A 12,971-nucleotide genomic window follows, 5' to 3' on the forward strand; every position below is an offset into this window, starting at 1 on the left:
ATTTTCCTCCTTCAAATAAGAATTCTACTCTCTCAAATGAAGTTCCTGATTTTTTAGTATTGCGGAGAGTGAGACACTGAAAATCATTCACATCTCTTGTTTTTCTGTGGTCTCATTTCCTTGGTATCCTTGTTTGCTTCTTTTCTTTGGATGCCTCAACTCAATTCTTAAATTCTCATCTGAAATTAGAGGTTACTGCAATGCTAAATAGTTGTGGAGGAAAGGACAATTTCATGGGGTGCAGAATTCTTCAGGAGGAAGGCCATGTCATTTTGTGTGTCCCCCTCCTCCAATAACTATACTGTATGTCTTTGTCCTTATGTGATAGCTCCAATTTAAAAGTCTCAAACATTATACACTTTTTTCATAGGGAGTGGTCCCATCCCTTGATTACCAAATTTAGAGATGACAGAATGCTTTATTGATCTGGATCCATATAGTTGCCTGCATTTCTAGCTAATCTTAGTGGTATGGCCGTGCCAACTGTCATTTGGGGAACTTCCCAATTTACTGCCATATCTTCAACTTTAATTATTGGGGTTTTTCTTTCTATACTCTGTGGTACTTTTTATGTGCCTTGCTACCATAAGGGATTAAGGGCTCCAGGCAATTGTATTTCTCAGCCTTACTTTGAGGTAACTGTGAGAATTCATCTGGAATTTAGCATTTTGGGGATCCCACCAATACATTAAATATATGGTCATCCCAATCCCTTCTTGTTCTCTCTGTTTTGAGGGAACCGAATATCTATTGTTCTGAAAAATGCTGTTTTAATTAATAATTACAGTTTCTTTTCTTATGGGAGTTACTGGAATGCTTCTACATAATCAAACTACAGCCATGCCTGCTACACCAAGATTATGGGGAAAAACACCTTTGGTATTTGTACAAACTTGAAGTTTCAATTGTTAACTCTGAGGAGTAAGGTAAAATGAATGGCATCAGTTTTTAGGAACTAGTACCAGTTCAGGGCATTCACAATTATAAAAATAGATCAATAAAAACAGGACTATGATTTAGATTTTTTTTAAATCTCCCAAGAGAAGGAGGCATCTCCAACTTTGTCTGCAGCATGAGGCTGAAGGGGTCTCCTTTCCCTTTCCACAACAATATTTACATTCAGACAAATGGCTATTGTTTAAATCTATCAGATTACTTACCACCCAGGGCTTGTCACAGAAGTTGTAGATAGACTCGAGGGAGTTAACACATGGAATTCCAGCATAATGCATCCCAATAATTAAATTACGGAAGTCTTCATTTTCTGCCATGCTGAATGAGTGTTGTCGAACAAGGACAAAGTCAGGCTTGAATGATCTAAAGAGAATTAGATTATTATTAAAATATATCCCAAAGAAATATCAATTCTACATTAAAAGAGTAAATGTGCTATACAAAAGTAATTATACTGAGGCCAGTGAGATTTTGGAAAAGGCAAGTTTAGAATTGGATGGGATATCCAAAATTAGATTACTGGGTAACACACAGTAAACAGTTTCCTTTGAGTTACAAATCATAGCAATACAGCTTGAATCTTACAATCCGTTAGTCTTACATATAATCAACAGCAGCCTTTAAATCTTTTTACATTTCAAAACAACTTATTTTTTAAATAAAAATTACCAATTTACTGTATATACACGAGTATAAGCCTAGTTTTTCAGTCCTTTTTTTAGGCTGAAAAAGTCTCCCCCAGCTTATACTTGAGTGAAGGTTATTTATTATTTTACTTTGTTGTTGTTATTATTATTACATTTATTATTTTATTATTGTTGTTATTATTACATTATTTTACTCTATTATTATTATTACATTTATTATTTTACTCTATTATTGCTGTTATTATTACATTCCATTATTTTACTGTATTATTATTATTATTATTATTATTATTTTACTCTATTTATTATTATTGGAAGGATATGTATGCATATTTACATTGAAGAAGGTTGGAGTAATGGTTTAATCAGAGTGGGACAGTCTTATCTTGAACTACAGTTTTATGTAAGTATTCAAAAACATTTAACCTACTAAATTAATATAATTTTATTGGTATCTATTTTTATTTTGAAATTTACCAGCAGCTGCTGCATTTCCCACCCTCAGCTTATACTCGAGTCAATCCATTTTCCCAGTTTTTTGTGGTAAAATTAGATGCCTCGACTTATATTCGGGTCGGCTTATACTCGAGTATATACGGTGTGTGTTCTATGATGGCAGTGATAGAATCAACTGGAAAGACCAACAATATTTCTGCTGTTCCTCATATTCTTCACTATTTACTTTGTTGCCTAGGGGAAGGCTGATGAGAGCTGCAGTTTGACAATGTCTGGAGTGATGCATGATTCCCACCCCAGCTATCTCTATTTCACCTCTGATTAGATACAATTAATAGGCAATATATGGGACATAACACAGTTAATCAGCAGAAATATTAGTTAGTGTTTTTAGTGCAACTGTTAGTGTAGACTGGAGAGGAGAACAAAACCAAACAGGGCATCACAGAGCAGTAGCTCCCTTGTTTTCCACTGCAGTGCACATGCAAATTAATTCAGCATATTTGGCCATTTATGAGATTATCATAAACACTGGCTTCTTGCCCGCTGGAATGCTTGACACCAACCCTTTGTCCATGTATGCACCAATGGTGAAAAGCAAGAAACAAGATTCTGTATTAAGCCCACGAGCAGAACTGTACCTTGGAATGGGTGAAGTGTAAGTCAGCAAAAGAAAACACAGATTAGTTATTTATAAGATGGTTTTTCTGTTTGCTTCAAAGTGACATGTTTTCTGTTTACTTCAAAGTCTACCTTGGTGCAACAGAAGACTTAATTTATAATGAATCATCTGTTCTGAAAAGGCAGGAACTTTTAAGCTAGCCTGTACAAATATTGAATTATCTTTAAAGAAACAAACACATTTAGCCAAATATCATAACAGAGCAACCATTACCAGAAAATATTTTTATAATTTCAAAAAAAAAATCAGCCCACACAAGGTTAATTTTATTATTACATGTTATTACTAGCAGATTTGTTCTTTTTCTTTAATGATACCACAGCTATTGAAAACACCAAATGCTAATTAAACTGAGTATTATATAGCTCCAAAAACAGGAATCAGATAATTAGATAATAGGAATAATTAGATAATAGGAATTAATACTTAGCTTTAAGGACTAGCTCTGATTAATTAATACTTAGCTTTAAGGACTTCATATACACTATCTTATTTTAAACTTCAGAATAGTTCTGTGAGATAGCCTAATAGGGTTATTCTCACACTATATAATTTACAATGCAGTTGGAGATGCTTTGGCTGACAGCATGTGGTATAGCTAAGATCATCTAGTGAGTTTATGGGAGTGACAATATATGAACTAGTTGCTTTAATAATAAAGTCTCTCACTCTCAATAGTGTAATATGGCTACAGCATGATCCTGGATATGAATTAGACCAAAAATGTAGGTTTTTAAGAAGTGCGGGCCATTATTTATTGGAAACAAGATGCTAGACTGGACAATCAACGAGTTTCCTTTGTTTTTACTTTCACTAACAATGTTTAGGATTTGTATAGTGCTTTGATAACTATAGTGATTTAAATATATGTTCTCAGGATATATTCCAGCAGGCCTGGAGGAGATAATGACCTTGCTCAGAATGCGCAGTAGTGGATTGTGGCACATAAATGGCTAATATAAAAATTTACAGTAAAGCTAATGAGATATACTATATCAATAACAGTGCCAACAATCTAAACAATGTGAAATTTAAAGCTGGTATAAAGAACATATTTGTACTACTAAGCCTAAGTGATCAGGTTCCAGAACTTTGGACTAAAACAATGAGAATTATTAAGGAAGAATGCAAAAGGAACACCAGCAGGAGTCAAAAAGAAAGGAAAACCTCAGTAAATGACTGATGACATTTTTGCAATAGAAGTAGACAAGAACCAAAAGCAAAAAAATGACATATACAAGTTTGGAAACCGGATGGCAATTAGAATTGCCGGGTAAATAATGGAAATCTTTGAAGGGACACTGTTACAATAAATGCAAAGTAATAGAAAAACAGTTTTTTAAAAAAGGCACAACAAGAAACTTCTTCCACAAGATCTGAGAAATTACATGGAAATTGAAACAAAAAGTAGGAATACTACATGGCCAAAAGGGGAACACATTAAATGATCAGGAAAAACTAAAAAGGTAGTGAAAGTAAAACATGAAAGAATCATATAAAATAAATGAGAGAGATTCCTTCCAGGAACACCTTTGATGAAGAATCCACAATTTGAAAAAACGAAGTGGAAAATGTTATGAAGCCACTTGAAAGAAATAACTAATCAGGAATTAATGGCATACCATCAGAGCTCTTTCATGCTACAAAGACAGATTCCACCTAAAAACATGGAAAAAAATAAAAATAGCCCATATACTGAAAACACTCAATATACACATTATGGGTATGCAATCTGACTAAACCCCATGCCATTTTTGATGCCCCCCCCCCAATCAATTGTTTGGGAGCCTCCTGAATTGCGGTGAGCAGAATTCCATTTTTTGATCCGGTAGCCAAAAGATCAATTTTTGCTCTGGTAAGATCCAGCCCATTGGCAGCAATGAGGGAACTTCCTAGATTCCCTTTTCCATCATTTTTAGGCTATCAGTCTTAAGACACCAATTTTTCTGGCATCGTTTCTCCTCAGATTCTTCAATAAGACCTCGGTTTAAGGCATCAAACTTAAGAAACCACAATTTCTGGCATCATTTCCCCTTATATCCTTCAATAAGACCTGAGTTTAAGGCATTAAACCACCTTTTCTGGCATCCTTTCTCCCCAGATCCTTCAATAAGACTTGGGTTTAAGACACCAGACTTAAGAAACCACCTTTTCTGGTATCATTTCTCAATGCCCTTTCAATAAAGCTGAGTGGTACACTTATCCAGTGGGACCACACCACCTGAAGGAGCATTAGTCATTTTTTTAAAATACATATAAATTATCTCCTCATTTTATGGTCAAAAAGCAAGGCAACTGATGCAGAGCTGCAAGTGGAACTAAGCATTTAGATCATTGGCAGATTGGAGCATGGTTTGTCTCTTTCTGATGCCTGCTCACAACCAAAAAATGGGGGCCCAGCTTGGCTAAAGACACATCAAGGCTTTCTTCTGTTCTTCTGCCATGGTTGGCAGCCACATGTTCTGTTGTGGCTGGGGAAAAAATGGTGGTGGCACCAGTGCTGTTACAGCTGGTCAAAAGAGCTGAACCAGCTGGAGCCTGTTTTGAAAAACGGATCTATGCACAGTCCTAATACACACCACTGCCTAAGAAAGGGGACAACAGAAATTGTAGTAATTGCTAAACCATTGCATTTGTCTAGATATATGCTACATATGCAGTTGGATTAAGAAGCACTAGATATCATATTACCACTTGGTTAACAGAGCACATCAAAGAATTTCAGAATCCTTTATAGATTACACCAAAGCACACAGTATTTTATTGTTTTTGTACCACAACATGTGATGGCTCAGGTATATAACCTAAAATCTGCACAAGAAGCCATTGTCAGGACAGAATATGGAAAAACAAAATGGCTTAAAATGGCAATGGGATCAGACAAGTGTGCATCTTACAACTCCTTTAATCCATATTGCTGCATGCATTGAGAGTGTGCATGTTTTGCCATTGCACTTTCAAGTTCTCTTGAAGCTGCATTAAACTGTCAGTGTAAATGGGCTCCTCTGATGATGCACAACTTCTGCTGTGGGGCTTCTGGTTAAAAACTGGCAATTCCCAGTACAGAGCAGGAGCTGATCCTTTTATCCATATTTTTCTATTTGAGGAAGACTACATTGTGTAGTATCAATCTGGACAGCTTCACATGGCCCTTTTTAAAAAGCGAAGATGCTTGTTAGACACCACCAGAAGGACTGCTGGTCCCATCAGGTGAGCTGTCTCTTGTCCCCACTGCAATCCTTTAAAATTTCTTCCTGTTTCTCCTACTTCCAATAGGCAAATGGGGGAAAGGAAGGATCTCAGGGTAGCACTGCAGAAGCTTGTATTAACTGATGGGGAGCACAATGCCATTTCGATATTTTGTCTATCTACACTGGCGCACCCCTGTTTTGTTGTGATGTCCTTACACTACACATTTTAAAAGCTACCCAAAGATCTGTTTGGAAGGAAATGGTTGCAGCTTGTAAATGGAAAAGCCTCTAGAATTTCACATGAAATGATTCAAATTTTAGAGACTATAATTTGATATCAGATTTTCTTCTGATTTGTTACTTTTAAATTTGCGAGTGGAATAGAGGAACTTACCTGACCACTTTTGTTCCATTTCGGAATGTCTGTATGTCTACAGCATAATTACCATCTGCATGAGCTATTAAATTTACTTCTGAAAACTGTGCCTGCAAGATAAAAAAACAACTTGCATTAAAAAGTCTGATATATTAGATTCCTCAAATATTTGACTTTCTTCTACAGCTCCGATGGGTATTTTAGGCTACCTTTTTTTTACTGTGGAGCAAAGTCTAAACAATTTGCTAAGTATTGCTAGCTACCTTTTAAACATTTCCAAGCAAACAAAGTTTAAACAATTCAAATGCATGAACTAATAATACAATCAAGTTTGTTTACATAGATGATATTACATGTAGCATTTTTTTAAATACTTTTCTTAAATGTTATTTTTCTTAATCCCCTGTCTATAAGCTACAAATACAAGTTCTTTAGTTTCTATTTCAAGGATATTTCTCAGCTTTTCCTTCTATGATTTTAGTATATTTTTTATTGTATCAAAAGCAAATTGAGAATATACCGCAAGTTGCCTCTGGCATGAGAGAATTGGTTATCTGTGGGAGGCTTCCTTCATGTTCCCACATGGAAAGCTGGGGATGACACACAGGAGCTCGCTCCATCTCACGGATTCAAACCGCTGACCTTCAGGACTTCAGGTCAGCAGTTCAGCCAGCACATTGTGCCATTGCGTCACCACAGCTTTATATTGTTGATGTAGTGGTTTTGACAGGCTTCAAGGCAAAATTTCTTAATTTTATTTCTACACATCTTTTGTTGCTTTAAACTTCAATGAATTCTCTTTCAATAAATCTATAATTTTTCTTTGTTTTCTTTGACATAGTAACTCACTTAACTTTTCTCTGCTTCAACTATTTGATTCACTGTTAATAATCTCCAGTGCCTCCAACAGATAAAAAAATACTCTGGTGATCATTTTGGAGATGTAAAGTAGAGTTTGCTTTATATCCCCTAAGATTTTCTATATAGGGATTTAGTTCAATCAACAGTTCCAGCTCTGTATCAATTAAAGTTTTTTAAGTTTTTAACAGTTTTCCATAGAAGAACTTTATTTCTTCTAAATATTTATTTATTTATTTCTTCTAAATATTACATTACCCCCCTTTCTTTGATAATGTAATATAGTTACTGATTGCAGATTCCTTTGAAATTATGGTGATTTACTCATAGACTTCAGTTAGTTTAAAGAGCTATAGTCAAACTATTGACTGGGCCAAATAACAATGAAGTTGCATGTTTCCTGTTACAATAGCTTTGCATATTTCTCTATTTCTGGGAAGAATTTAAGGTATTACAGTTGAAGTCCAGGATGGTTTCAAATATTTTAATTCTATGATAATTTAATTGTAAGTTAATAAATTTTGGGTTCTTTTCATGTCAGGAACTAGTAACTTCTGGTGTGAGAGAACTGGCCATCTGCAAGGACATTGCCCAGGGGACGCAAGTATGTTTGATGCTTTACCATCCTTATGGAAGGTTTCTCTCATGTCCCCCTATGGGGAGCTGGAGCTGACAGAAGGAGCTCATCTGCGCTCTCCCTGGATTCGAACCTCCAACCTGTTGGTCTTCAGTACTGCTGGCACAAGGGTTTAACCCTTGCACCACCCGGGACTCCATAAATTTTGGTACATTTTAACTTATGTCTTTACGTGCATTCGTTTTAATATTTTGCAAACCATCTTGAGTCCCGGTTTTCAGTAAAAGTCTGGATACGAATGAATAAATAAAATTTTATTTTGACTTTTTTGTCATTTTTTATTTTTTATCATGTCAGAAGCAACTTGAGAAACTGCAAAATGCTTCTGGTGTGAGATAATTGTCTGTCTGCAAAGATGCCCAGATATTTTATCAATACAACTATGCTAGCTGCTGCAAAATATTTTTGCATAGTAAAGATAAGATATAAAGGCAATAATAATTAGTTATATAGAAATAATTCTGAGTCAAAATACTGTTCATAAGATATTAATTACAATTAACTATAAAAACTTACTGCCAGACTGATATCAAACTTCATACAAATTCCAAAAGAAGTTATTGTACAAATTCAGAAGAAATCCATTGTAAAGATTTTATATTGTTTGCATTATATTGTTTTTCAGGAAACATATGCAATATTTTGTGGTAGTCCTTTGAGCAATCAAAATGTCTACATAACAGCAATACAACCTATTTTCAGCAATCCCAATACTCTATTTTAATGAAACAAGGGGACAGAGAATACTGAATGCATAAAACTGAGAGTATCTCACTTAGTACCTGTTCAACTTTGATATCATATTCCCCAAGGACTTTTTTCCCACGGAAAGATTTGGTCCTGAAAGAGAAAATAATGATTGTAAATACAACGCATCTGGTATAAATATAACATTATAAATAATCACCCTTTTTATAAAGCTGGATAATAAATTTTCACTATTATTGAATTTATTGGATGGAATTTTACATCTAATTAAATTCACCTATTGCAAAAATTCTATTTATCTCTGAAATTCTGAAAACTAAAAGTCTTTGTTTTGTATATCTGTACAATAAAAGGTTGTTATTGGAAATATATTTAGAATCTATTTGATTTAGTGACATATGGACTATATTCCAATTAGGACAAAATATTCCCTCAGATTCACCTTTTCTTTGTAAACATCCTCTGGATGAGGCAATGATTAAACAACTGATCTCTGGCATGATTCATGTTTCAACAAATGACTTCAGTTTTGAAAATAAACACTAATACCGAAGCACTAAATTATGCCATCTGGAGTCTTAACAAAATGTTAAACAAAACGAGGTCAGGAATACTTCCAGTGACTTCATTCCACAGAAGCATTAAACACTGAAGCAGAGAAGCATTAAAAGCTTCCTGAATGTTTTCGGCTTTTTAAAAAAAGCATTTTTGGTTCTTTTTACACAAGCAAAACTTTATAAATCATCTTAGACTCCTAGTTTTAGAAAACTAAATTCTAACAAAGTTTGAAGTGTTCGTTTACTGAAAAGTTGGGTTGTTGCCAAAATTAAGTAGCGCCTTTCAGTGCTTAGGGGAAAAACATATTAAGAAGCCTTAATTATTTTCAGCATACCAACTTGGGAAATATGCAACCATATTGAAATATATTCATTAAACGTCTAAATCACACCCTTCCAAGAAAAAAGAGGGACTATTAAACACAGAGAAGCTCCAACCAAACTTGTTTGATAGTAGCTGTGATCCTCTGCTTGGATAGTCTACTGGCCAGGAGAAGAGCAGCTTGCCAATTTGGGAAAGGCTTTTTACATCTAGAATGTGCTCGCTCAATAGAAATAGTCAATGGCTCTCATGTCAGTGGGGCAAATGAATCTAATTTAGGTTTTAGTTGTAACGTTAAATAACCATCCAAGATACTGAACCCAATCCTCTTTAAAGCAGACACTAAAACCCAAGGCCCTTCCACATAGCCATATAACACAGAATATTAAGACAGAATAACCCACAATATCTGCTTTGAACTGGAATGTCTGAGTCCAAACTGCCATATATCCCAGTTCAAAGCAGATAATGTGGGATTTTATTTATCTGTGTGGAAGGGGCCCCAGAGTAGATTAATTTGCCCCACTGCCCTTGCTTGTTGGTGTTATTAACTTTATTTCGATCCTATCTTTCTCCCCATAAGGAGCCAAGGCGGCTAACAATAATATTACATAACCAAATAAAATTTAAAAACAATGTGAATACATTTTAAAAAAACAATTAAATATTTAGGTCATAAATACAAGTTAAATACACTTAACCTACGGTAAAAATACTCTAAAATTACAACAGCAAAACAACAGACAGGAAACAATCAGGGACTTTTAATCACCTCTCAACAAAAGATTGCTTCAGGAACTAACAAACCACACCAAACAACTGCCAGGCCATCAAATGCTAATCAAAGTGGTCAGTTGAAACATTCACACCTAGCTCCAACAGACAAGAGTGTTTTGCCCCACGCTGGTCATTCCACAGATATATAAACCCATTTTCCTACTTCCAACAGACCTCACTACCTCTGAGGATGCTTGCAAAAGATGCAGGTGAAACGTCAGGAGAGAATGCCTCTAGAACATGGCCATATAGCCCGAAAAAACATACAACAACCCAGTAAAAATACAATTTAAAACAAAATAACCCCCAAAATTCCACCCACAACATTCCCAGCAGCATGCTCCTCATCCTGCCCCAAATGGTGGCAAAGATAGCTTGCTTATCAGAATCTAGGTGGCATTTGTACTCCCCATGATTTATAATTTCATTTTAGGAATGAAAACTGTACTTTTGTAGTTTGAAGTCCAAGGGGTAGTTTTATTTCAGACTAAGTTAACAAAAGAACATTGTAAACACAGTCCTAACACCAAAACAAATGGAATATCACTGGAGTTACTAACCACCTGGTGCATTTATATAAATGAAGTGTAACCGAACCCTCAAGGTATGTGGAGTGAATCATGGTGAAGGTCACTTTCAAAACCAATTGTGGCACTGACTCCCTCCACTCCCAAGGAAATACATCTGAATGTTTCTCCCACTCCTTTGTACCTTTAGGCTTCTGGTAGATCATGGTTTCATGCCCCTAGTCTTTCACTGAGCCAGCCGATGCAGAGGGATACTCATTGGTATAGTACTGAAATGCAGTATTTCTAAAATGCACCATATTATCTATCTACTATAGTCCATATAAACTGTAGGAAGAATCAAATAGCAATATGTCTGGCTTTTGGCCAGGCAGTCCCCAAGGTAGACTTACACATGACTTCTTGTTATGAATGGCAGTGAGAAAACAAGACATGAGAAGAAATCTACCCCTAGGAAAGGAAATTCATTCTTGTAAGAGATCTCATGGGGAAAAGGTATCTCCACTAAAGCTTTATCACTAACCCTTGTTTCTACTACAACCCAAAAATTTCAAACACCAATTATAATTATCACAGGGACAGAAAGTGAGGTGAGGGGCACAGACAGCAAAACAAAAATTACAGAGGTGTTGACCCTTCCTTATGCTATCTCTCTCTCTCTCTACATATACATATGGCCGGAGTTGTACTAAAAATGTACCTGTTCTGATGGGGAGATATTAGAAATACAGGTATTTATACATATATTGTATGTACATTACAAGCACTGAAATGTAGGGGGAAAAAACAAGTTCTCTCTGTATTAGAAAGCCAAGCTGACAGGACAAAGGGAAGCTGAAGTATCTGTGTCCAGGCAAGAGAGGAGACATAAGGAAGTCCTGGTACCAACAGATATAAGTAAAAAATAAGGAGCCTATCCCCCTCCCTCCTGACAGGTCGAAGTAGGCCTCTTGATGGATGTACGCTACTCTTTAGAAAAAATACTGAGACATGCTCCTTGCATGTAGGAAGATATAATTTGATATTTCTATGATGCTTAAGGTGACGTAGTGATAATGTTAATGTATGTAGAAGCATGTTTCTTTGTTTGCCTGCATTTGAAGTTGTATAAAAGGGAAAGACAATGCCTTTATCCTCACTCTGGTTGCTTTTGGACTCAGTTCCACCCCAGGATCTCAGCTGATAATAAAAATACTTTTCCGTTCTCCCAGAAAGTATCACTCTTGGTTTTATCTTTCCTATATGCTGCTACAGTTCCACCTTATATGCAAACTGAACTTAAGCACAAACCTACAGAACCTATGTTGCTCATAACCTGGGGACTGCCAGTATATTTAAAATATAAAAGGACATTTTTTCTTAGACCATTATGAGTTTTCACTGAAAATATCACTAGGCTTATAGTGTCATAATTGCAGTGTGAAAGAGTCACATGTCCTTCCTCACTGTCTTGCCTCAGTGTTAACTTCCAGCCTTCTTCCCTTACAATCTGTGTCATTTTGCAGGTTGGTTCAAATTCCAAAGCACTAGAGATATTGCAAAAGTTATCCTGAGTAAAGCTTAGATAATGCTTACAAGTCTTTATTAGCAATGAAATGCCTATATAATATAATTCCTGAACACCCTCACACTTTATTTCTTATTGTTTATTTAAATTTTATTTCAAACTTCACTTCTTGCTTCTCCTTTTTTTTAAAAAAAACAAAAAACCTGTTCAATCCAAAACAGCAGTGAAAATGAAACCAATCCTTGTTCTGGATTCTTAAAATGGCCAGAATAGCAGGAAGCAGCAGTCCAGAGAAGAAGGAAAGAGAGAGTAGGGGAGGCAACTCCACTGCTAGTTCATACATCAGAAAGAATAATATAATCATAGAGTTGGATGAGACCATGTGGGCTATCTAGTCCAGCCTCCTGCCATGCAGGAAAACCACAATCAAAGCACTCCCAAAAGATGGCCATCCATCCTGTATTTAAAAGTCTCTAAGGAAGGAGATTCCACCACACTCCGAAACACAGAGTTTCACTGTTGAACAACTCATCATTGTTCCAATGGTAAATAGATTGGTAAATTTAATTCAAAAGTGGAAGACAGCTTCTACTGCTTTTGGGAATATCAACAGCAGGGAAAATTCTGGATCTGGAGAAAACTGAACAATTGGGGCAGTGTGGTCTCCCCAGATTCTTCATTGTGGTTCTCAATGGCTATTAAAGTGAAGGTGAAAAGAACACCCTAAAATCACTGGCCTGGCACAAAAGTTTTGGTAAAAGTCCACATCCTC

The 12,971-nt window shown here is 35.7% G+C and overlaps 1 protein-coding gene across 1 annotated transcript in view; it reads right to left on the reverse strand.

Annotated features, from left to right (window-relative positions):
- SYN2 (synapsin II) overlaps positions 1-12,971 on the reverse strand; it is a 176,625-nt gene that overhangs the window by 77,901 nt on the left and 85,753 nt on the right. Inside the window, exons 2-4 of the mRNA XM_060765944.2 lie at positions 8,584-8,641; positions 6,325-6,416; positions 1,161-1,317 (exon numbers count right to left, since the gene is read on the reverse strand). Of these exons, the coding sequence (XP_060621927.2) occupies positions 1,161-1,317; positions 6,325-6,416; positions 8,584-8,641 (307 nt within the window). The remainder of the gene's footprint in view (positions 1-1,160; positions 1,318-6,324; positions 6,417-8,583; positions 8,642-12,971) is intronic.

This window comes from Anolis sagrei, chromosome 2, assembly GCF_037176765.1.
Source record: "Anolis sagrei isolate rAnoSag1 chromosome 2, rAnoSag1.mat, whole genome shotgun sequence".
NCBI classification, from domain to species: domain Eukaryota; kingdom Metazoa; phylum Chordata; class Lepidosauria; order Squamata; family Dactyloidae; genus Anolis; species Anolis sagrei.